The sequence below is a fragment of the Cyprinus carpio genome, chromosome A8, assembly GCF_018340385.1.
Source record: "Cyprinus carpio isolate SPL01 chromosome A8, ASM1834038v1, whole genome shotgun sequence".
In the NCBI taxonomy this organism is placed as follows: Eukaryota; Metazoa; Chordata; class Actinopteri; order Cypriniformes; family Cyprinidae; genus Cyprinus; species Cyprinus carpio.
The window spans coordinates 23,154,187-23,178,889 of NC_056579.1; the positions used below are offsets into that span (position 1 = coordinate 23,154,187).

Genomic DNA, 24,703 nt, shown 5'->3' on the forward strand with positions numbered 1-24,703 from the left:
GCTGAGGAAGTTCAACCTGCCACAGGAGCTGCCGAAACAGTTCTATTCCGCCATCACTGAATCCATCTTCTGCACTTCTATAACTGTCTGGTTCAGCTCAACTACCAAATCTGATCTCAGAAGAATATGTCGGATAGTCCGGACTGCTGAGCGAATCACTGGAACAACCCTCCCTTCTCTCGAAGAACTGTACTCATCCAGAGTGAGCAAAAGAGCTAGCAAAATCACTCTGGACCCCTTACATCCAGCACACTCCCTCTTTAAACTTTTGCCATCGGATTGATGCTACAGAGCACTGAGCACCAGAACAATCAAGACACAGGAACAGTTTCTTTCCTCAGGCAATCCATCTCATGAACACTTAACAATAATCTTGGAACACACAACACTAGTATACATTATTTATTTAACACACATACTTATTTACATTTCAAATTTGCACAAATCATACCTGTACATACATAATTGTCTATTATATTTTGTTTTTGCTTTTTTGTACATTGTTTATTTTGTCTATTTTTATATTATTATTTTTATTATCTGTGTCCTGTCTCGTCACTGTCATTCCGTGGCACTGTGGAGCTTCTGTAACTAAAACAAATTCCTTGTATGTGTAAACATACCTGGCAATAAAGCTCATTCTGATTCTGATTTTTATTGAAAACAGTGTCATGTAAACACACCCTGAAGGCCCCGATATACTTCAAATGAAATCGAAGAACGAACTGATATGACGTAATTTCGAACCAAATCAGGCCAAAACGAAGTTCGTTTTGAGTTCATTTCGGCAGTTTGAAACAGCTCACCAAAGCGAACTTCTGGGGGGAGTTCGTTTTGACTCCTAAACACCTTTGAGATACCATTGGTCCATGGTGATTATGCAATCGGTGGGTGTGTCCTGGAACCTGAAACGAAGTTTGTTGCCGATAACCCGGAGTTGTGCAAAAAGTGATGCAAACATCAGATGCAAGTTTTCCAAAACCATGAAAAGAATGAAAGGAAAGAGTAAAGATATAAGGTAGCAAGTACAAAATACATGTGTTTCAAATAAATGTTACACCATACTACTGCTGCTGCTGTTGTTGTTCTTTCAATAAGCAAATTTAAAAGGTATACAATAAATGAAATGCCAAAAGAACATACAATAATAAACATTTGTTTTATCAAATAATGACACCACATAAAATATAAAAAGGTGTAATAATTTATCCAGTTTAATAAAATAAAAAAATAAAAAAAAAAAAAAAAAAAAAAACATTTTTTTATAAATGAGATGACTCCAATATTTTTTCCACATTATGGTAAAGTTTTCAGACTATGAGCCAGGTATACAATAAATGAAATGCCAAAAGAACACAATAACAAACCTTTGTTTTATCAAATAAAGACACCACATAAAATATAAAAAGGTGTAATAATTTATCCAGTTTAATAAAATAAATGAACACTAATAAAATAAAGTAACAAACAGGTTTGTGTAATTGAGATTACTCCAATATTTTTTCCACAATATGCTAAAGTTTTCAGACTATGAGCCATTCACACTGCTGCCTTGCGCTAGGAAATAAATTAATTATTGTTATAAATATAAAATGTCACTAAGGACCAATAATTTTCACAATCATTTTTAATGTTAAACTATATTTGTCGGGGACCCCCCAAAATCCAAAAATGAATTCTTATGGGGGGTCCCTAATGACTTATGGAGGGTCTGGGACCCCCCTCATTTCGAACCCTGCCCCGAACACACCCACAGATGTCAAATCTCTCTGGATTATCAGGAAGGAGTTGTTTATCCCAGATTTATCTCACACTGGTCAGATCATCAGACAGGATTAGACGTGAATGAGCTGTGTTTGGATCCAGAATCACAGGAGCTGATGAGACAAAATCAACAGGTGCTTTTATTCTGATGTTCATGTAATGATCAAGATCTTTTCTTCTGATCACTGTCAGTGTTGTTATAGTAAATATGTGCTTGAGGAATTTCAGATTTGCATCCCATGTCAACTGATAAGGACAAATACAATCAAACAAAGTGAACTGTAGGATCTGATGTATCAAGTAACTTGGCACACAAATCAAAGCTCCAGAAGGCATCTGCGGATCTGGCTGTGATGAGATCTGGACTCTGGAAGAGCATCCAGGAGTCAGAACTGCAGTGGCTTTGGATCAGAAGCAGAGAGACCAGAGACACCAGCAGATCAATTACCTTTCCATTGTGACTGGAAACTTCTGCAGAACAAACACGCAATTTATCATCAAGAACTCAATCAATCAATCAATCAGTCAATGAATGAATGATCTGAAATCAGACCTTTAGAAAGCAGACATCATTGGACTTCATCGTCTCCTCCAGGTCTTTGATTGTGTGTGAAAGTGCTGAGATGTGTCTGTTGATCACCTCAAGCTTCTCCTTCATCTTCTGGTTCTTCTGCTCCTCTTCATCCCCCAGTGCAGTGATTGTAGCTGCTTCTTCTCTGAGAAACTGACAAAGCTTCTTAAACTGTTGTTTAATCTGATGCTCTTTGTGCTCAGCTTGAGACTGAAATCAAATTCACTTCAATCATCTCAAAGACACAAAATAATTTGGAGCACCATGAAGAGTTAGTGGGTAAATGTTGGCTAGTTAACTACAACTTTATTTTTCTGAAGTAATACATTGTAGTAGATGTTCTGTGTCTGTAGGGTGATAATACACATGAATTTCCATTTCTGTGAAAACTCTAGGTCTTTTTATATACTTGAACTTGGTAAACTTAATTCTGGTTTCCCATTCAAGAAACTCATGCTAAATCAGAAATGCTTTGGGAACAACTCTGCGTGACCATGTCCTGAAGCATGTGCAGTAATTTTGCTTTCGTCAACCTAGGAAGTCAAAATAGTAAAGTGATGGGTACTCAAGTCACTGATAACTTTTTGATTTTTGGATCACGTCACTTAAGGTGGGGTTATGAGTACATCGGGTTAGAAAGATTAGTGGGATATCTAACTTGTAGAACCTCTTACTGTATTATCAACACAAGGAAGACACAAGTGTAATAAAATAAATGTTATTAAAAAAAGATAGACGAGTAATCAACTACTAAATGAATACCATGACTGAAAAAGGAATAAAGTGCATAAAATGCATATAAAATGCAAGTGATTCAGTTGGGTGTTGCTCTAGCAGAGTTACATCTGGAAAGCAGATGTAGCCCTGGAGTAGGTGCAGAATATCCTTAGTCTGGAACACGCAGATGAAAATATCTTGAAGTGAAGGTTTGCTCACCAGAGCTTAATCTTTTTGTAAATATCTCTATATCTTCTGCCTCTCTGGGCCAGAGATTCAGAACTTGGTCAATCCTCTTTGTCTCTCTAGGATGAAGGCTCAGGACGTGCTGCATCTGTTGTTGTCTTGCTGGACGAAGACTCTGAACATATAGTATCTCTTTCCTCACAGGGTGGATGCTCAGAACGTGGTTGTATCTTTTGCTGCATCAAAAGCTGGAGACTCGGGACTTGGTATCTGTAATCTCACTGGACGTGCCGGAGACTCAGCAGGAGTGTAACTGTTGCTGCCTTCCCTGTAGTGGGGTGCAGACTCAGAACTTTCTCATAACAAACAACGCATTCCTGAAACGCACAATTTAAGAATCCCTCATTAACCTTACAGGACTGAGACTCAGAACAAGCAGTGTTTTTTTGGAAGGGTCCCTTTATACCTTTCTGATGAGGAGGAGATTATATTTTGGCACCTCTCCTTTTTCATGCTGTGATTGCCTGTTTCCATCAGAGCGGGGGGACACGGCGTGGCCCACTCTTCTTTCCTCCTGTGGAAGTTATTTGCATGGTCAAAACACACATGTAGAAAACTGTCACTAAAGTTTTACCTATGCATTATTCACTTACCAAACCACAACCAGAACACCTTTGGCAATTTTATGAACACATTAACTTCAAACATGATGGAAAAAGATTGAACTGTCATGCATGCATTAATTTGTCCATTAACAGCTGAGTTTGTGTAAGATGTTGCACTACACATCACTGTCACTAATAATACTTATTTCTGTGAATAAGTATAAGATGGGTCTGTTGTAGTTTGCATCAGTTTAAGGTTTGAAAACTTTTGGATGGGTCTCTAATCTCTTTAGCGTCACCCACTGCTGATGCATCCTGGAGGACCTAAGGAATTTTTTGATGATGGTCACAAGCTAAAACCTTAGGGATCAGTCTCTAAGTGGGTGAAGGGCAGAAACTGCTGTACTGTTTTGGTGAAATCAAGATGCTCGATCAGGTTTTAGGCATCGTAAACTTTCCCTTCTCCCTTGTTATAACTAAATTATAGATGCATGTCTAATGTCCACCTCTGGTTCAAACAGCATAATCACCTCTGCCATCTTCACCAACGGTAGCCAGGACAGTCGTCTCCCTTCTCTTCAAGCTTCAAAGTCATTCCCGGGGGGAGGGGGGCATTCCCCCATAACCATTTGGCCACCACTCATGTGGCAGAGAAATCTAGAGTCCACTAGAGTCCATCTATTCACAATCAAACTGTCCCAAAGTGTATTTGGTGTATTCCTGTGTTGAATGCAAGTTCCTAGTTTATAGTAGCTTAGTTATAACTCTGTTATGTTTTCCTTCTCCAAGGACAGGCCCCTCTGGAGAAGAATGGTTGATTGCTCAAGAGACCAGTCTCGAGAGACCCTTAATTGGGGAGAAGTGGTTCACACCTCATTATAGGGTGCCCATTTCTCATCAGTGCCCTCATGGGACTGGTCTGTTAACCTCACCAACTCTGGTGCTTCGGGGCACAGTGGTCTCCAGCAAGTTTAGCTCTCAGTGTCCACCCAGAAACATTGTGGCTCTGGGAGGCATGCAACTTCAAAGGGGGTTATCAGACCAGCCAGTTTGGTTGGTAGCTGGCGGTCATCTGCTTCAGGGTGCCAAACTGACCACTTTAAATACACCAGAGGCCAGTCTTGAGAGACTGGTTCTCTTAGTAGACCTCTTAGTAGCCTGGAAACTTCGAATGTGTCTCAATGGGTCCTGCAGGTCAAGTCAAGTCACCTTTATTTATATAGCACTTTAAACAAAACATTTTGTGTCAAAGCAGCTGAACAACATTAATAAGGAAAACATTGTGTCAATAATGCAAAATGACAGTAAAAGGAAGTTCATCAATGAATTCAGTGATGTCATCATGCAGCTCAGGTCAGTTTAAATAATATCTGTGCAATCATTTGCAATCAAGTCAATGAAATATCTTTAATTATGTGCTATTTTTATGTAAAATTTCAGTATGGTTTGGTATGTGCTATTTTTATGTAAAAACTATACTTTCAAATAAAAATAAAGAAAAAAAGAATATTTTATCTACCTACAAGCAACAGCACAAATAAATACAAAAGAGTAAAGATACAAATAAAATAAACAGTGATTTTTCAGGTTTGTTTAGGTAGGTCTAGCATTAGTTTTTAGGTACAGAAATTGAATAAAGTAATCAAATGCTATACAGCATTGCATATTTGACTATAAATTAAAGATTAATCTTTATTAAAGTTACAAAAGCTATTCAATCAAGAGCAGTGAGTGATTTATTTGTTGTTGCTGTTTGATTAATATTAAGACTGTCACTTTAAGAGAATGCACTGATCCATTGTACTGATCCAGTATGTTCAGCCAGCTATGTCTGCTATAGGATAGGCTACTTACCAAGACAGACTTTTTGAAATAATTTTCCTGTGAATTTGTCCATTCAAACACAATTCTTCAGAGAGAGCTTAATATTTGCGCATGTTCTGAGACGCGGGTTTGTGCGCTTCGCATAAGCGCATGCACAAATCTTCTCACTGCTCGCACAAGCTCGCATCCTCTGGCAACAAAAATATCAAACTGTCAAATAATAAAAAATTAAAAAACAAAAACAAAAATCAAAGTGTGCTGTTCAGGTCTCTCCTGTGCGCGCGCTATCAGCACCCGGGTGATGACGGAATAAATGACTGCTCATATTCCAGCACACAGCATTCGCATTGAACAAGAGTGTATGGTTTGTCCAGGTTCTTTTTTTTTTTTTTTTTCTAATCGCTGTTGTTGTAATGTACTGGGAAGCCAGACTGCGCATCCATCAACAGAAACATACATTAGCCAAACCCTGTTTTTCTTTTACATGTTATTTATAAAAAACCATAGCCTATTACAGATGCGTTGTCAGATTTAAGTTGAACCGTGGTCCTAGCGCGTGCTGAACCGTGTGTGGAGAACCGTACAGTTCGATTTTTTTCCACGAACCGTCCCACCCCTAAACAGGAAGTAGGTGCTCTCATGAGCAAGGAGGCCACAGAACATGTTCCTCCTCCCTCGAGAGTGTCTGGGTTCTACATCCCGTACTTCATCATTACAAGGAAGTATGGGAGGCTTGCATCCGATTTTAGGTCTACGCAACTGAATCATTCTGTCAAAATGTTCACATTCAACATTCCGACATTGCAACAGGCCACGACTCAAATCAGAACCACGGACTGGTTGGTCATCATAGAAGACACATTCGTCCATGCTCCATCCTTCCACATCACTGGACGTTCCTGAGGTTTCCTTTTGGGGGCACATCATTCCAATATTCTGGTTCTTCCTTTCGGGCTTACACTGTCAACCCGCACTTTCACCAAATGTATGGATGCAACACTGGCTCCTCTGGGACTCCAGGGCTTCTGCATATTGAATTATTTTAATGATTGATTGATTCTTGCAGGTACGGTTCTCTGCAGAGTTGACCCCCTACACCTTAAGGGTGTAATTGGCTGCCATAGCCGTTTACCACACCCATTTGGGTGGCCAGTCATTAGGAAGAAAACCCTTTGGAAACATGTTTCCTTCATGATGCTTTGAGGATTTTCTTTTCTTCCCTGTTCAGGGATCCAGAACAGGAGAACTAAGGAGAACTTTTCTCAGGGCTTTCCCTGCAAGATGTGTGTGATACGTCGGCTGGTCGTTTCTGCTCACATTTGTTAGATTTTACAATCTAGATTTGGGTACCACTCCAGACTCTCAAGTGGTTCTGTCTCAGCTGTGCTCGCCATGATTTCAATCTAGACAGACATTGACAGCATGGCAAAGTGGGTAGTGCCATTACCAAAGTGTTTCTGATGCAGCACATGTTCCCTGAAGGGGAATGTCTCTAGGTTATGTATGTAACCATGGTTCCCTGAGGGGAATGAGACGCAAGTTACAACAGACCCATGAGAACGGCTCTAGTTTCTCTCCTTCAGGGATGACTTGCACAATGTTTTTAACACAGGATTACAGAAAGGATTTTTTGAGGATGTTCTCCCACAGACAGGACACTTCTGAGTTTCCTTGGTCCTCCACAACAGTTGAAGACACTCTTTACAGACATTGTGACCACATGATAATAAAACAGGAGCTTTACAATTTCAGTGCATACAGGGCAAGAAAGTTCTTCTACATTTAGTGAATCCATTTTCACTATTTGAGCTCTAGTAATCTAAACTTGAGAAAAGAAAAATAAATAACTACAATAATCAAAAAGATCTGTTCTCAAAACTCCATTAAGTGCTTATCTTTGCTCTTTATTTATCACTGATTCTTTTTTTGCTTTTTATAAAAAGGAAGTAATAACCACACTTGTGGTATTTCTACTTAAGCACTTGTCTATCTACAGTATATGACGTATTTCCTGTATTCGGCCCAAATATGCACAAGTGGGCATGAAGAACACAAGAGTGTAGAATGTTTCATTTGGGGAAACACAAGTAAAGTGGGCCACTTTTTGTTAAACATGTAACTGAGATACCTATATGTTTTTTTTCTTTTCTTCATTACTTTTGGTAACTTTAAGGTCCAGCTATAATATATCAATCTGATTACAGTTCATATAATGTGTTATTTGCAGGTATATACCAATAAGCATTCTGAGATCATGCACTTCATGCACTAAAGTGGGCCATATCCAATTTATCCTGTATCTTAATTATAAAAAACACATGATTTATTAACACATATGATCAAACATAATGTATCAAAACATAACAAACCCAAAAACATATAACCTATGCTTTGAGAAAAATGCATCAGTTAACTTAATTCATGTGTACTGTATAATTCAGAACAACAAAATATGATGAAATCTGAATATAATAATACTTTGAATATTGATGAAAATTAACTCATCTGACTGATATAACAAACATGACTATAACAAATGCAACAACAAATAGGCTAACAGAAATTGAATAAGGGGACCATTTTAGAGCCATAGAATAAAGCCATTTTAGGTAAGCAGCCTTTTTTCTATGTTCTCTAAACACTTTAAAAGAACTTTAATTGTGTCCATATTTTAAAACTTTCTGTATCTACATTTGCTCCTCTCTTCTTTCTTCACTCCGCAGATTAAACTTCATTGCCTCGCCTTCCTTTCTATTCTCGCTTTCTTCCAAGAAAGCCATCCTTTGAGGTGTAGCCACACCCACCAGTGTATAATTATATATACAAATTATATAAATTTGTACACTGTGCTTAATAAATTTATACATTTCTGCTCAGTTGTCCCAATGTATGACACCATTTAATTGTGGTGCTTCTAATTAAGTGATAAGAAGCAGTTGCAAATGTTTTTCTAAATACACACTCATCTCTGCACCAATAAAATGTGCAACACTTTACTTTTACACATATTATATAATTAATTGAACTTAACATGCAAATGTTTCCTCAATATCTCACAATTTCCGGGCACATTAACGCAATCGTGATTTCCTGAACATGATGAATAATGGGACAGGCCTCAAATAGTGCTCCAAAGCGCTATTAAACATAGTGTGGATTTCGTGTGTTTAGAGCACTGAACTTTTGCATTTTTAAGCGCATACACACACACACACACACACACTTCCTACCACATGCGCGCTCTCAAGTGACTAAGACCACAAATGTGGGTATTGGGACAGGCTCATAGAGTCAGTATGATAGAAAAGACAAATAATAATTCAATCTCAACAGTGCTCACTCTTCTATTGCCGTCTTTTATCTTGAAAGCATGATGAATAAAATGCAGCACATATCTGTTGCTTTCGGAACCCTGTTGAATTTGCATGTAGTGCAGGAATTGAAGATCATATTTATATTCTTTTTTCTTTCTTTTTTTTTTCGGAAACACAAGTGTAAATGGAACAGTTGTAACAAGTCATATAACAATCTTATCAGCAAAAACACATAAAGTCACAAATGTAAATAGGCCCTATGTACACAAATATTTCAATGCAAACACTGCCATGCATGCCAGGGGCCCGTTCTTCGTACGTCGCTAACTCATTTAGCTGGATTTGATTGTTGACGATTTGGCAAGATCTTGGATTATTTGGTTCTTCGAAGCTCATCCTGGACCTTGAGCTTCGGTCCTTAAGCTTAAACCTGCTCAGGAGCAGGTTTATTTCATGTAAACAGGATTAGATTGCATATTTTAAAGCAGAAATTGATACTTAAAATCTCTCTGCTACCACCGCTACTTTATTACAAGAGTATCCTACTGATCCAGGGACAATAATTTAAGTAATTTAATTGTGATTCCCTGCATCTGATACAGCATTCATTCTTCAGCTCAATCTCATAGATAAAACATTAGTTTGAATGTCCGCTGAGGAAACCAATATTTTTGTCATACTATTCTTTCATCTGCTAAGGGTGATTTCTGATGACAGCGCTACTCAGTGCATTTGTTGGTTGCGTCTTACCAAACCAAACTTATTTTGAAAAACTTGACATTTGAACTTACATCAGCGTGATAAAAACTTCATAAAATGACAAAAAACATCTTAAAAAAATATATATATATATTTGAAGTGTAATTTAAAATTGTCTCGCATCCCATTAGATTACATGGAGAGGGCGGGGTTTATGACCTATACTGAGGTGATTGAAACCTTTTGGCTTCACTTTTCAGGACTTGTGCAGCACACTTGTAGTTGTAATCGAATCCACATACAACCATGCAATGTGTTGTGGACAACATTAGCCGCTAGATTGTGCACGGTTCTGCATTTAAATTTTTTTCATTTTTATTTCATTAAATATAGGCACTACATGTTGAATCGTATTAATATTTTGTAGGTTTTAATGTTTTTTTTATTATTATGGTTTACAATTAAAGTGACATACAGAGTAAAAAAGGCCCCGCATCGCCAACCTAAGCTAATTAAAATGTTTTTGTCCATCCATGCCAGAAATAATGGCATCTCTAAATAATTTTCCCAATTAAATCATTTATTACAGTTTGGCAGTCGGTGAGCCTCTTAATAGTATTATTAACCCATTTTACGGTAGCATTTTTACAGTTTTTAAGTGAACTATTTCTATTACTAATGTTCATAAGGATTCTTCTACTTCTGAATGATAAACCAGAAGTAAACACTGTAAACAGAAAATTCATTCATTATCAGTTTTTACATGTGGGTTTCTGCTTTTGCAGAAGCCAAATAAAGAAGTAAAGGGTGTGAAGTTGCTTTCCTATAAGTCTTGGCAGGGTGGTAATTGTTGTTTACTCAACTCAAGGTTGGTATAAACAATGTCCACAAAGACATGTCCATTTCTTGACTGGTTAATTTAATGAACAAACAACATTTACAATAAAAGCATGTGGAGCTAAGAATCATATGTTCACCCATACCTGTTCAATACATCTTCAAGGGAAGGTTAATATGTGAACTTGAATATGTGAACAGGTGACCTACATCCACTCACCACAGTGCACATCGCCCTCTCGTGGTGAAATAATCACATTTTGGCTCCTACAGGGTAAGAAACACTTGTCCAGGGAGGTGATGTTAACAATCCTGTGGAGGACTGTCCTCATTTCAGTGATGAAGGAAGTGCTGACAAAGATGGAGAGAGGTCTTCTACTTACTACATCACACCTGTGCTAACTGTCTTCGAGAAATAATGTTTTTTTTTTTTTTTTTTTTTACGTTAAATCTTATCTAGAGCTCCAGCACCTCCAGACTATAAAAACAGTTCACTCCTACAACCTTTACAATGTTTGTGCACTTTTGTAATCGTTGGAAAATGACTGTGACTGGTTGGGGAAGGCCAGCAGTTCATTTTCTCATAACTGTTTGTTTGTAATGTTTGTAAAATGGCACAGCTTTTTAAATATCTAAAAAAGTACACTCTTAACAACAGCCAATCAAGCAGTCAAGCATCATAATATGATAGTCAAGTATTATTTAATAATAGAAGTTTAGTAATTAGAATTAAAACTTGGTAACCATGTATGATTGCAAATTAATAATTTTATCTGAACTTAGGACTGGTGCTTTTTTTGGTCTAGCAGTGTTCCTGTAAAAAAAAATTGGAAAAAAATTATGCGTTTGCTCGAACTGATTTGCTGAAATCAAAACAGCCAATGAGATTGTCTTTTGTGGATTTGTTCTCCCCACTACTGCAAAACCCGGCAGTTCTTAAAAGCTGAAGAGTTCCAAAGGAACTCTGTTATTTTTACAGGAAAATACAACAAAGAATATCGTTTACATGTATCGCATCAATTCTGCACGTTATGTTTAGTGTTTGTAGATGTAGAGGGTTGCAGTGACATGCTGTTTTGCCTTCTATATTGCATGTGATTAAGTATACAGTAAACAGGCTTGAATCTGTGATGCTCAATGCTGATTGTTTAAATAAAAACAACAATATTCCCTCTTCTCAGCTATCTTAAAGGGGTCATATGATGTGATTTCAAATTTACCTTTCTCTTTGGAGTGTTACAAGCTCTTGGTGAATAAAGAAGATCTGTGAAGTTGCAAAGACTAAAGTCTCAAATCCAAAGAGATATTCTTTATAAAAGTTAATACTCGTCCACACCCTCCTGAAACGCCTGGTTCTAACACGACCCCTCATCTCTACGTCAGTATGTGGGAAGATTTGCATAACGCCGCCCAGAAGTTCATGCAAAGAAAGAAGTCATACCTTTTATTCTCATTGTAGTCGCCGCCGCCGTGTCGTATAGACGCTGTGTGTTTCACTGTGAAAGCGAAACCACTTTGTTTGGCCTTCCAAAAGAGGACGATATCCACTCTGTCATGCCTGGAGCTGATCCGTGCTGGTCGCTGTGTGGTTGCTGCAACTTTGCACTGTGGATTGCCGAATCGGCTTTCATTGTGGACGAAGTGGGGTCCAGTCCGGGGTCATCACATGTGGTTGCTGCAAGACCAAGGTACGCTCCTTCGTAGATTCCGCCTGCCGCACCGTTCTCAAGCCGGCCGCCTCTGCTCATTCAAGCCGGCCGCGGCTCACTCTAGGCCTCTGCCTTCTGCTCACTCAAGGCATGTGTGACATTGTTTCGTTGAGAAAGCCTAACTACGTTGTTTTTGCTTCTCAAAAAAAAAAAAAAAAAACCACGACTAGAAATCATGTCTATATGACGTTTATAATGGGTTTCATGTTTTTGTCTCATCGCTCGGGCCGGACAAGGCTTCACAATATGTTAAGAGGTGTAACATTTCCATCACAGGCTTGAGACATTCGGCCAATAGCTGGCCAATCACAGCACACCGCGCTTTTCAGAGAGATGAGCCTTGTGAAAATCGACGGGTTTCAGAAGGCAGGGCATAGAGGAGAAACAATAATGTACAGTATGTGGAAAATAATGTGTTTTTTCACCTTAAACCGCATAAACATATTTCATTACACCAAATACACAAAATAATGTTTTCTTTAGCAGCATCATATGACCCCTTTAATAAGGCTCAGTATTTCTACTATTGACATAGATTCAATTAGCCGATTTTTATCCATTTATCTTTTTTTATTTTTTGGACCTCATCATCAAAATGCTTATTCTTGCAGTAAAAATAAGGTGACGTCTTCCACACTACTCCACTCATTTTTCCCCAATCACTAATCCATATATTTTTTTTTAATAATTGGTTACACTAGATGTTCGCCACGATACAGAAGAAAAGCTCTAATCTACTTCCATTTCATTGTGATTTTAGAAGTAGTTTTTTTTTTTCATTCACATAAAATCAGTGTTTATGAGCTGCATATTTGAGTTTGTTTCAATTAAGATTGTATTATTATGCTTGTTTATAAGATAAAAGAATAAATTGATACAGGTCTTATTTGGATCCTTCATAATTGTTGATATTTTATCACTAATTTGCACATGTTGGGCAACTTTAAAGAGTCTTCATATTTTAACTTACATAATCTTAAACCAAAATCAGATAATGTTCATTCAGATAACACTCATAATTAAATTCACATAGCAAATTGGAAAACATGTATTAAATACATAGGTACGAGTCCAGTGATTAAAATCAATCCTGAGAGGACATCCAGAGATAGAGCATTATTTAATGTTTCTGCACACTGGATTAGGCTTCAGACAGTAACATCATCCTGTTGAAATAACAAATAAAGTGTAAATATTCATATTTATGATGGGGGAAAACTTTTTTTGTGTTACAATTTTTTTTTTTGTGGAAATAAAATGTGTATTTCAAACCATATCAAAGGGATATGAATAGAAAGGATTTATTACATTTATTATTTCATTCATATTTTTCACCTGTTGAATTTACTCCATCCAGTGGATCTGTTTCCTTATTTGCCCTCAGTATGAGTCCAAGCTAATTGCAAAGTGTTGACAAATTAACAGAACGAAGGCATTAGGATTGACGCCATTGGTGTCCAGTGTGTGAATTCCAGCTATGACTAAGTTGAATCAAAAATTAAGTAAAATGTTGTTTACTCTTACTCCCTTTGGGAAATGATTTTACTCATTTGAGTTGCCATTTCAAAGCTAAAACATATAATTTATTGCGTCCACTAATAAAAAAAAAATACCTTTAAGCAAGCATGTTACACACACTAGTGACAAACTAACACTGCTAAGGTGGCACAGAAGTGCTTCTGAAGTGGCATTTAGGTGTCTTTATACAGACTGTTAAATGCTGCTCAGAGGTGGCATAATTGCATTTCCACAGCAATTTCAACTGTATGCTGTTATGGGCCGAGGAGGGTCAGAGCAGGCTTCATTGCAGGGCACTGCACCTTAACACAAAATTTGAGCAGGCACAGAGCAGCCTTAACTTGGCAGTGTAAAGATGCCTTAGGAGACACATTTTAAGGCAACTCATATGATGTACTCATTTCGCATCACTAATGCTATTTAACAGGTTTTATTGTACGACCCCAGATTATGCAAATGTGAATGAACAATCACAAACATTGTGAATGAACGTCACAATAACAGCATGTTGTCTAACTCTTGATTTGTTAATTTAATAAAAACACATCAGAATTCAAACAAATGCAAAACTGAAAAAAAAAGATCACTTTTGATCACTCCAATATGAGAAGGAACTTTTGAGACCCACACGGCAAACAGTGCAGATTCTTCACATTAACAATAACATGTAAATAATAAATGGAAAAATGAGCATTTTCTGTGAGCTTGTTTAACTTAGGTATTCATAACTGATGGCAGACGTCTAACGGAGTAGTAGCGGTGCATCAGTGCATAATATGCAGCAGTGATATGAATACAGATCAGACTGTGTGAAACTGTATTTGTCCGTTTAAACATTACAAGAGTGGTACATGCTTAATAATAAGCAAGTAGTGCCTTTTCAACTGTCTCATCTCATTTTGTGCTCTAACCAGGGAACCGACATGATTCATTTAGCATGTCTTTTCATATATCAACACCTAAACCTGTTTAGACTTGGTGAATCTCACAAAAAAAAAAAAAAAAAAAAAAAACTGTGTTTGGGGACATTTATATTTATAAAAAAAATAAGCATTTTGCACATAAAATAAAGCCTTTTTGTGAAATAGTTTTGTAATTCCTATTATTGTAAGTTTGGATTTTTATTAGATTCTCAGTGCTGTATATCTTGTACTGCATTACCGTAAAGACAAATACAGTAACACAATGGTTTTCTACTAAATTAAAATCAGCACAGTATAAGCATAACAAAATAATTATTTCTAATACATTTACATTTCTAATACAATTAAAATAGTTATATTGTAAAGGTTTCACAATGGTCTTTAAAAAGGCTTAATTTTTAAGCAAAATGTAATTTCTTATTTTCTTGTAATTTTGTGGTGAAATGAACTTGTTTTTGAGGACTGCTATCAGTTTATGTTAACTGCTCTCAGGAATGTCATCAAAAGAAAACCACCATCAGTACTCACATTACCTTCTGACTTATGTGACTGTATGGTGGATGAATGTGATCAATGAAAAAAAGTTGATGCATTTGGGTTCAAATTGAAATTCAAATTTCACCTCACCACACCAACAACAAGATATTCAAAGTTCAAAAAGCACATTTAGATGAAACATAAGACCCCTGCATAAGACCCCCAGATTGTAAAAACAAACAAAGAAAAAAATACTTTGCAGAAAGCAGATTTCAAAGAAACAAAACCCCTTAAACCAACATGGAAGAAGAAAGACTTGAAGGCACCAGTGAAATGTTTACACACGAATTTCAGAACAAATAAAATTTGACCCCTCACCTGCTACATTCCCATCAAAAAAAAAAAATGAATTAAATACTCTAAACAGATTTTCTTGAGCTGTAAAACTACATATAAAAGATGGGAAAGTCTGCTGAAAGTCACAAGATAAATTACATTCAAAAAACTGTCCTTCAATGGTTATTCTGCAAAGCGGAATAGCATTTCATATAAAACAAAATAAATATTTTTTTCATACTTTTTTGGACACAAATCAGTTCTAATGGTGTCTGACCGCAAGGAAAAAATAGAGCTCACTGAATAGTGTTTTTATAGCACTGGTGCTTTCAGTTCATCAAGAGGTTCATAGAGAAAGAACACCCAAACTGAAGATTGCAGACAACTATTTCCAGCACGCCAGAGCCTCCAATTACAGCAGACTAAAAGTTTGATGGGTTACCCAAACCAATTATCGTCACTTAGTTTCCAGAGGTAAAAATATCTTGCAAGGCAGAAGATGAATGAAAGCGAGAGGAAAAGAGGGAGAGGAGATTCACACACACCACAGTTCCCACCCCCAAAAACAGCTCGTTTTCATGTGTCTTTGGCTATACCTTACTCCTGAAGAGCGGCTTTGCTCCAGGCCCGCAGTACTCATTATAGATGAGTTTGAAGAGGAAGAGGTGGAAAAGCGTGATGAGGGACGCCACACTGAACCAGAAGAGGAAGGGCAGTCCTGGGTACTGCTTGGCCATGTGGTCCTCGTGAGCCAAGATGGCCTTGACGTGCATCGTGTGTCTCAGGTCCTGCAGATGAGTGAGATCAGTGGAGATGTACAGCAGAGGCGTGATGGGCTGGGTCACCATCACCGGAAACGTGTGGCCTCGCAGCTCCGAGGTCAGCTCCACGGGCTCGTTCATGCAACCGGCCTCACAGGCGTACAGCTTCACGGGTTTCTCCTGAGGCTTGACAGACACATGCAGGAAGGGCTTGCCCTCAGTGTCCTGCAGCACAGCCAGGTTGATAAGGTCTTTATTGTAATGGATACCCCTCAAAGAGTAGCTGTTGTGAAGAACATCTGGGTCGGCTTGGAACTGAAGGTGGTTTTCGGTGAACTGCAGACCACCGAAACTCAGGACCATGCCTTGCATCATACCATGAGTGCCTGCCGCCACAAGGACCTTGCATCCTCTTTTCTGGAAGGTCAAGTTCCAGAGATTCACCAGCTGCAGGATCTGAGCCACATTGGTCAGGCGCTCCGGCCACAGGTTCTCGGCGTGCATGGTGGCGTGGCCACTGAAGCAGTGGTCAGCGTAGTTCAGACTGGACTCCAGGCGTTCGTGCTCTTCTGCTGTGAGACTCTGATCCAGGAGGGGCGCTGTGGAGGTCGACAGAATGTAGTACAGCGTGTTGTTGACTGTACGACTGGACGGAGTATGGGTGTCTGTGATCTTTCTGATTTCAACACCTGTAAAGAAGCAAAGGACTTTAAAACATTTCCTTTTGAGTTCTTAAATCAAGTGAACACATGAAAAGAAACCTTAAAGGAGTCACATTATACTTAACCTGTTAACACGCACCTGGACACCGACGCACTGAACTCTCTTTGTTTGGATGTGTCAATGTTTACGAATAGATTAAATGAAACAGGACAAAATTAATCTTGACAAACTATATATGATTATAAAGATCAAAGCCTCAAGCATCGATGAGAGATCGCTGTTTTTCAATGGAAAGCTTATAAAGAATGTATTTCAGGGCTCTAGTGTGTAACCAATTTGGTTGCACATGCGACCTAATTTCTCAATAGTGCGACTAAAAAAAATCAGAGGTCGCACCGGTGAGACCAGCCGTTCGAGGGGAAAAAAAGTCTCCGCAGCTTTGAAAGTCTCCCTGTGGTTCAACAACAGACACTAGAGCCCTGCATTTCAGCCCGAGCCCGACAGACCCCGACTTTTTTACGCCCCTCGAGCCGGGCTTTCGGGATAATTTTCACGTCATAGTTCAGGCTCAAGCTTGCAGCAAAGTACTGGCAAAAGTAATTACTATAAATGTGACGGGGGAAATAGTAAGGAGATATTTGAATTATTTACTAATAAACAAGTGTTTTCTGAGTCTGTGTCGCAAGGATGAAGTTGCTGATCCTGACTCGCCATCTCATTAGAAGCGCCTTTAGAGAGAAGTTCATTTTCACGGATTATGATTATAATGAAATAGTTTTTGTTTTCGATTTGTTTTATTTCGTTAAGTAATCATTTAAAGCTTTCTATAGATATATTTATCATGTCTGTGAGGCATGATTTCACTGAGTTTCGGTTCATTTTGGACTCCTGTTAATGATGAGATGCAGAAAGCGCATCGTGTTTGTTTTCTTTATTTTATAAAAGCACAACGTTTTGTTGATATTGTGAGTGCACACAAATAAAAGACCCTTTGCAGTTACAAATGATGTATTACTCTTTCCTTTATGTGCAAAAATGACAGCGTATCTACTGAAAAAAAAAATGCAAGTGATCACGCTGGCGTCTCCATGTCCTGAAGTGTCTCCGCACAAACTATTGGATATAGCGCACATTTATCTGGGTCTAACATTTAAACCATTGTTATATGCTTGAACTGTTTTATATCTATAGATTTTATTTTAGGCGAGTCATGATGATTTGAGAAGGCTAAATTGATCAAACATAGGCTCACTGTCTAACGATGGCCGCTTGGTCGTTACTTTAAAAAAAAAAAAAAAAAAAAAACTAAAACTTATATTTAACAAAAAAAAAATCCAAAAAACTTTCTAAAAAAACTTAACTTAATAAAAAAACTAAATGAAATATAATCACTTTGCTATTACATACAAAACTGAACTATTTTAATAGCGGAGACAGTAGTATAAGCTGTTTAGGGACTGTTTAGCTGTTCAGATCAGACACTAGAGCATCCCTTCATTCAGACACAGTGGAAGCTCTGATTTGATTACCAACTTTAACTTTTTTGAGTTACAACTGAAGCTGAGCTGTGTGTGTTTGATGAGTAAAGACAAACATTGGTTCTTGCATGTTTGAGCTTCCGTTTACCACATTTAATGTGCGTAAGAAAAAAATTACATGCAAAAATGTAATGAGTACTTTTCAAGTTGAAATAAAGTACAAATCCCCCAAAATAATACTTAAGTACAGTGATCCAGTAAAATTACTCAAGTCTTTTACAACCCTGCAAACACATATGAAATGAGTAACAGCAAAGACACTTAAAGGCCCAATCCCAATTCTACCCCTTAGCCCTTCCACTTTTCCCTAGAGGTAGGGGTGTCTTGATTCTCTTTTGGTTGATGGGGTAGGGGAAGGTCCAGATAGCCCTTCAAATGGAGATTTTTCAGGACCACACTTCAAACGAAGGGGTGTGAATTATCTCAGCGTAAACCGGCTTCAGCGGCAATATGGCTGCCCAAGTGAACAAAAAGACACATAAATGTAAGCATGTTTAGCATTAATAAAGATTTTAACAAAAAGTAATCAATTGTTTTGTTATATTCAATCGTGAGTTCATATTTACGGTAATGTTACTCAAAGAAATGTTTGCAAAAAAAAAAAAAAAATTGCTAAAATTTGCAAACGTCATATCATTACAGACTGCACGATAGTGCCACAACATATTTTCATGTCTGATCAGGGCGATAACCACCATAGACATTGAGGAGGGCTAGTACCCCAAGTAATTATAAATTGCCAATTTGAAAGAGAGCAAGACAGAGAGAGAGATGAAAGCTGCTTGTATGCGTGTTTCTCTTTTTAGAGTGAGTTTACTTTAAAAACAGCGATTTTATCCTCTCGTTGCTGGAAAATATAATGTAGCAATTCAGTATTTAAACTGTTATTAATAAAAGTCGTGGGGCAATGTTGACAAGTTTCTTTGCTCCTGGATGTGTGAGCTGCTGTGTGTGTCAGTAAGCAGCGTATTGATATAGAACGGTAATTAAAGGGGTCATATGATGTGATTTCAATTTTTCTTTTCTCTTTGAAGTGTTAAAAGCTGTTGGTGCATGAAGATGATCTGTAAAGTTGCAAAGACTAAAGTCTCAAATCCAAAGAGATATTCTTTATCAAAGTTAAGACTCTGCCACGCCCCCCTAAAACGGCTCATTCAAACACGCCCCCACATATCTATGTCACTATGTGGAAATATTTACGTAATGCCACCCAAATGTTCACGCAAAGAAAGAAGGCATGGTTTCAGTAACTGCAGTTAGTGTTGAAGCAGCCATGTCAGGGAGATGCTGTGTGTATCTAGGCGAAAGCAAAAGCACTTTATTTGGCCTTCCGAAAGTAGATGCATTTAGGAATCAAGATTACTTACAACAGAACAGCAACGCATTTTATGGATGACTGTTTCGTGAACCTAGAAGAGGAGGTAATTCTGACTTTTATAAAACAATCTGCCACTTACTGTTCAAATGCGTAGTTTTGCACGTTGTGTGTGTTAATTGTTTGTTTACACACTGTTTTGTTCTTTCTTTTTGAAGAGTGATAGTGTGTGAGTGTGTGTGTGTGAGAGAGAGAGAGAGAGAGAGAGAGAGAGAGAGAGAGGGGAATTAGGACAGTACCCATTATTAATTAGTATTCAGAAGAGAGTTGTGAAATTCCACCAGCACCTGAAATGCGGTGATCCGAGCTCTTATCAGGTTGAAGTCCTGCAGTGGCAGGAGCAGAACCTGCAGAAGAGTGCACTTCTACAGCTGGTGCTCAAACCACACTCAAACCAGCACAGCACAATCCGGCCAAACCAAAACACAGTTACAAAAACAACATTACATTGCTTATTAAAAAAAGATGCCACTAAAGTACAAAAGAAAATGGAGCTGTATTCAGACCTGAAAAGAGACTACAAACCAGCAGAATACTTGAGCTGTGTAAAAGATCCCAAATTAAGAAAAAACACTTACAAAATACAGACTGAGTGATCACTGTCTGGCTATAGAGAGTCAACGACACAGACAGAGATGGCAGCCGCGAGAACAGAGACAGTGTTCACTGTGCTCACAGAAAGAGCTGGAAACAGAGGAACATTTCTTACTGCACTGTGATTACTATCACAGCATTAGAGCTGCATATTTCCCAAAATTCCTACAAATTAAACCAAATTTTATGGCATTACCAAATACAGAAAAATTAAGTCACATTTCAGAGGAAAATTCCAAAATGATCACAACAGCAACATGATCTGTATCAGCCTGTCACAAACTAAGACTGTCAGCCAGTGGACAAAACTGAAGGAAGATCATTTCTTACATGTACTGTTGTGCAAAGTGTTTTGTTTTTTTTGGGGGGTATAAAATAGAATTGGGATTGAGCCTTAGACTGCAGGTTGCCTTATATTTTTTGCACTGTCCCATGCAACTCATGTATGTGCAGCTGAATAAATGTGCAAAGCATTAAATCATTATACTGTAGGTGTCTCTGTGTTTTTCTAACAACAAAATAGTAAACTCAATTAAAAATAACATTTCACTTTGCTTTTACACTGTCTCTGGCCTTGTGAATGGACTTTGACCTCTTTTTAAACACTTGAAGGCACAAGTGAAATGTTTATACACATTTCAGATCAAATCTCCATAAACTAAACAGCTTTTTTTTAAGCCATAAAACTTGAACATTTAAAATATAAGGGAGACTTTTTGTATTCATGAGAGAAATTACTTTCCATTTAAAGTTACTTTCCAATTACTGTCCTTAAAGTAAAGCAAACCGTTATTGTGCAAAGTGGTATAGCATTTAGTCCCAATTTATCTTGACATGCAATCTGTCCCTGTCCTTGTGAGTGGACTCAAATCTCGTTTTGATTAAAGTTGCTGTGCTAGGTTGCGTCCTACTTGTTTTTGACCATACTAAAAAGAAATAAAGAATGCCAAAAGAGAATGCAGATGCGAATACAACACATAAAACATTGCTTTGTCAATAAATATTAAGGACATTTTATAAACTATAGCTCAGTGTGGGATTCTTCTCTTCTCTGTACTGTTAGCTGTGTCCTACACTCCTGCCTAAAACCAACCATTCAGGTGTTTTTGATGGGTGTGTCTTTATTTGTCTGAAAGTATAACAAGGAAATATACTCGGAATAATAATAATAAGCAAAACCTATTTCCTATTATTAATATATAATATAAAGTGAATTGCATCAGATGGGATTCACATGGAGAGTTTGCATATATATTTACACATAAAGGGCACTTACTCGAGAAGAATTTAAGAAGTGTGTGTTGTTGTTTCCAATCAGCAGCATAACCTGTCAAAGGCCAATCTGATATTGCACACACTTAAAAATAAAGGTTCTTTATTGGCATCGTTTGTTCCAAAAGAACCTTTAACATCCATGGAACCTTTCCTTTGTGCAAAAGGTTCTTTATAGTGGAAAATGTTAGATGTTTAAAAAAAATTGATCTTTTAAAGAATTGTTCACTGAAAATGGTTCTTCTATGGTTCATTGCTGCACAACTTTCCTTTTGGAACCTTTATTTTTAAGAGTGCAGTGGCTGGTAGAGAAGGCCAATTTACATTACACTCAATACTTGTATTTGCTTAGTGGCAGTTTCCAGTGTTTAATATTTCTTTGTCTTTTTTTTCTGGGGGTGGGGTTTGAGTTCAAACTAATGTACTGTTTGTTTTCATAACACACTGAATACTTATACGATTAAGGAAAACTTGTTTGGTCATGATATTAAAGATTAATTAAAGGGATAGTTCACCCAAAAATAAAAATTCCAAACATATACAAGTTTCTCTCATCTATTGAACACACAAGACGTTATTCTGAAGAATGTTGGTAGCCAAACATTTGCTGGTGGCCGTCGACTTCCATTGTATGGGAAAAAAACAAGTCAATGGCAACCAGCAAATGTTTGGCTACCAACATTCTTCAAAACATCTTCTTTTGTGTTCAACAAAAGAAAGAATTTTATACAGGTTTGGAACAACTTGAGGTTGAGTAAATGATTCCACAAATTTTTCACTTTTGGGTGAGCTTTCGGTTTATTTCAGAACTGTACAAAATAAATTTTTGAGGTGCATAGAATGAACCTAAAATGTATATACTGATATATATATATATATATATATATATATATATATATATATATATATATAGATATATATATATATATATATATATATATTTATATATATATATATATTAAAGCGAATAGCACTTTATGTAAGAGTGTGCTCAATCAACTTGCCAGATATGAAGAGATCGACCCATGCTTGCTGGTGCTCTTGCATCAATTCTTCCACATTGGCTCGGAGGACATCCACCATCTCTCTCTTGACTCCTTCTCTGAGCTTGCCGAGGGTCTCGTCCAGTTTCCCGCCCTCGGTGGGCTCCGAGGTGTGAATCACGCTCACCAGGTTTTCTGAGTATTCAGATTTGGCAGGAACCTGGATCTTGGAGCTCAGCTTCTTCGTGGCCACCACCACCAACACGGTGTCCTTCTTTTCCGTGAGCACCCGTCCCGAGAAGAGCACGAACTCCTTTTCCTCCATCTTCTCCACGGCGCTCCGAAACGACGGCGACTCCGTGGCCAGGTCAATCGAAACCGGGCGGTCTGTAGGGTTTGATATGTGAATTCTCTGAAGATAAACATTGGGTCGACGGCGATGCGCAACGAACTCCTCTCGTATGATGATGCAGTCGTGAGAAGACGCCGTCAGGATGCACCGGGAGGACAGAACAGAGCCTTTTCTGTACCACAGCATCATTCCCCGGGCTTCCGAGCTCGTTCCCGGCACCTGCAATCGCGCTATCGGCCCGTAGTCTGTTTGGTGAACCGGTGCAGAGCCCGGCTGTGAAGATGAAGCTACCCAGAGTTTGTTAGAGTCCACATCCACCAGAAAATGTCCATTACCGACCACAAACGGGACCGTTTCTTTGGTCTGGGGGGTGAGAACCACTCCCTCCCCTCGGTCCACCAACGACACCCACCTGTGAAGATCAGTCTTCAGACAAACCCCCGCCGCTCCTCCAGACTCCCTGGACATGCCGAGAAACCTCAGGAGCCCATCTGAGCTCAAGTACCAGTAGAAAATGAGGAAGAGCAGTAATCCAACCAAGACACGGCGGGCCCAGCTGCTCGAGAGCAGACCTGGCAGCCCCTTTAACCTCTGCTGAAGCCACATGATCTGTCTTTTGCTCCAAGAGCTCTTTGGCGGATTAAACATAAACCACTGCTGTTTTCCTCAGTCGATAGCAGGCTTCAGTGACTTCCTGACAGCAGTGAAAGCTGGGAGTGGCCAACAGCTCTGACAGGCATAGTAGTATTCACTTATCAAGCTTGACCTGAAGAGCAACGCGCAAAAAAGACTGAATAATTTCTTCTGTCACAGAGTGCTGAAAAACTACTTCTTCATTAAAGAAGCAAACACTTGAGTGTCGAGTTTCCGTTCAAATAAGTGCAAAACAACTCCAAACGTGTAAAAACCAGCAACTTGTAGCTGCAGAGAGTTTGCATTTATTGCAGTGTTGTGGTTGTTGTTATCAGGCTACTCAACACATTTCTGCTCACCTACAAGGCGCGTTCACGCTTCCGCATTTACTTTGTCGCCTCGACGCAATGTTTGCGTCGCGTAACCGCGTGTTCCTGCGAGAGTTTATTTCGACGTCGCTTGTCTGTTTTGTTAGCTGTGTGTACATGTCACCTCTCAGCCTGCTGACATCTCTGTTTGTGGAAGGAAACCAGCAAGCTGCCGTACAAATACCGGAAGTGTCGAAGACCTGTCGTAGTTCGAGCTGGACTGAGCGCTTGAAATCGCTGTTCTAGGACCGGTCTTTAGCAGCGTGTGTCACGTCACTGCAACGTAGCTAGAAAAAAAAAACTCATCCACCACCAACAAATATAAAAAAGACCTACCCAGCAACTGGCTTTACGGCACCTGGTGATGATGACTGCTGCCTTCGTTGTTTTTAAAACTGTGATATTTCGTTTAAAAGATGACAGTTTGAAATATAAAGGAAATTTGTATTTATTATACTTTTAAATAAATAAATATACTCTTTAATAAATAAATAAATAAAATCATATTAAGTAACCAACATGTTTGTAATGTGCACTAAATAAATAAATGCATAATTTTTTGATAGGCCTACCAATTCTAATAAAATATGATTATCGAATTATTATTTTTATTATTATTATTTACAATTATTTTAAATAAAAAAAAGACAAATTTATCAGCTTGCCTAATAAACAATATTATAA

General features: G+C 38.1%; 1 protein-coding gene across 4 annotated transcripts; it reads right to left on the bottom strand.

The window, feature by feature from the left end:
• Positions 1 to 12,781: 12,781 nt before the first annotated feature.
• On the bottom strand, positions 12,782 to 24,204 carry LOC109048371 (uncharacterized protein KIAA2013 homolog). 4 transcript variants are annotated; one of them, XM_042762869.1, is made up of 4 exons: positions 22,688 to 24,203; positions 16,077 to 16,930; positions 13,562 to 13,622; positions 12,782 to 13,392 (listed from the first exon to the last, which is right to left on the bottom strand). In XM_042762869.1, exons 1-4 carry the CDS (start codon positions 23,664 to 23,666, stop codon positions 13,388 to 13,390), a joined length of 1,899 nt encoding a protein of 632 aa, XP_042618803.1. In that variant the 5' UTR covers positions 23,667 to 24,203; the 3' UTR covers positions 12,782 to 13,387. The 4 variants fall into 4 exon arrangements, with proteins under 4 accessions (XP_042618803.1, XP_042618804.1, XP_042618802.1 ...); XM_042762868.1 differs by lacking the exon at positions 12,782 to 13,392 and having other exon boundaries at positions 13,422 to 13,622; positions 22,688 to 23,784; positions 24,011 to 24,204; XM_042762870.1 differs by lacking the exon at positions 13,562 to 13,622.
• Positions 24,205 to 24,703: the final 499 nt, after the last annotated feature.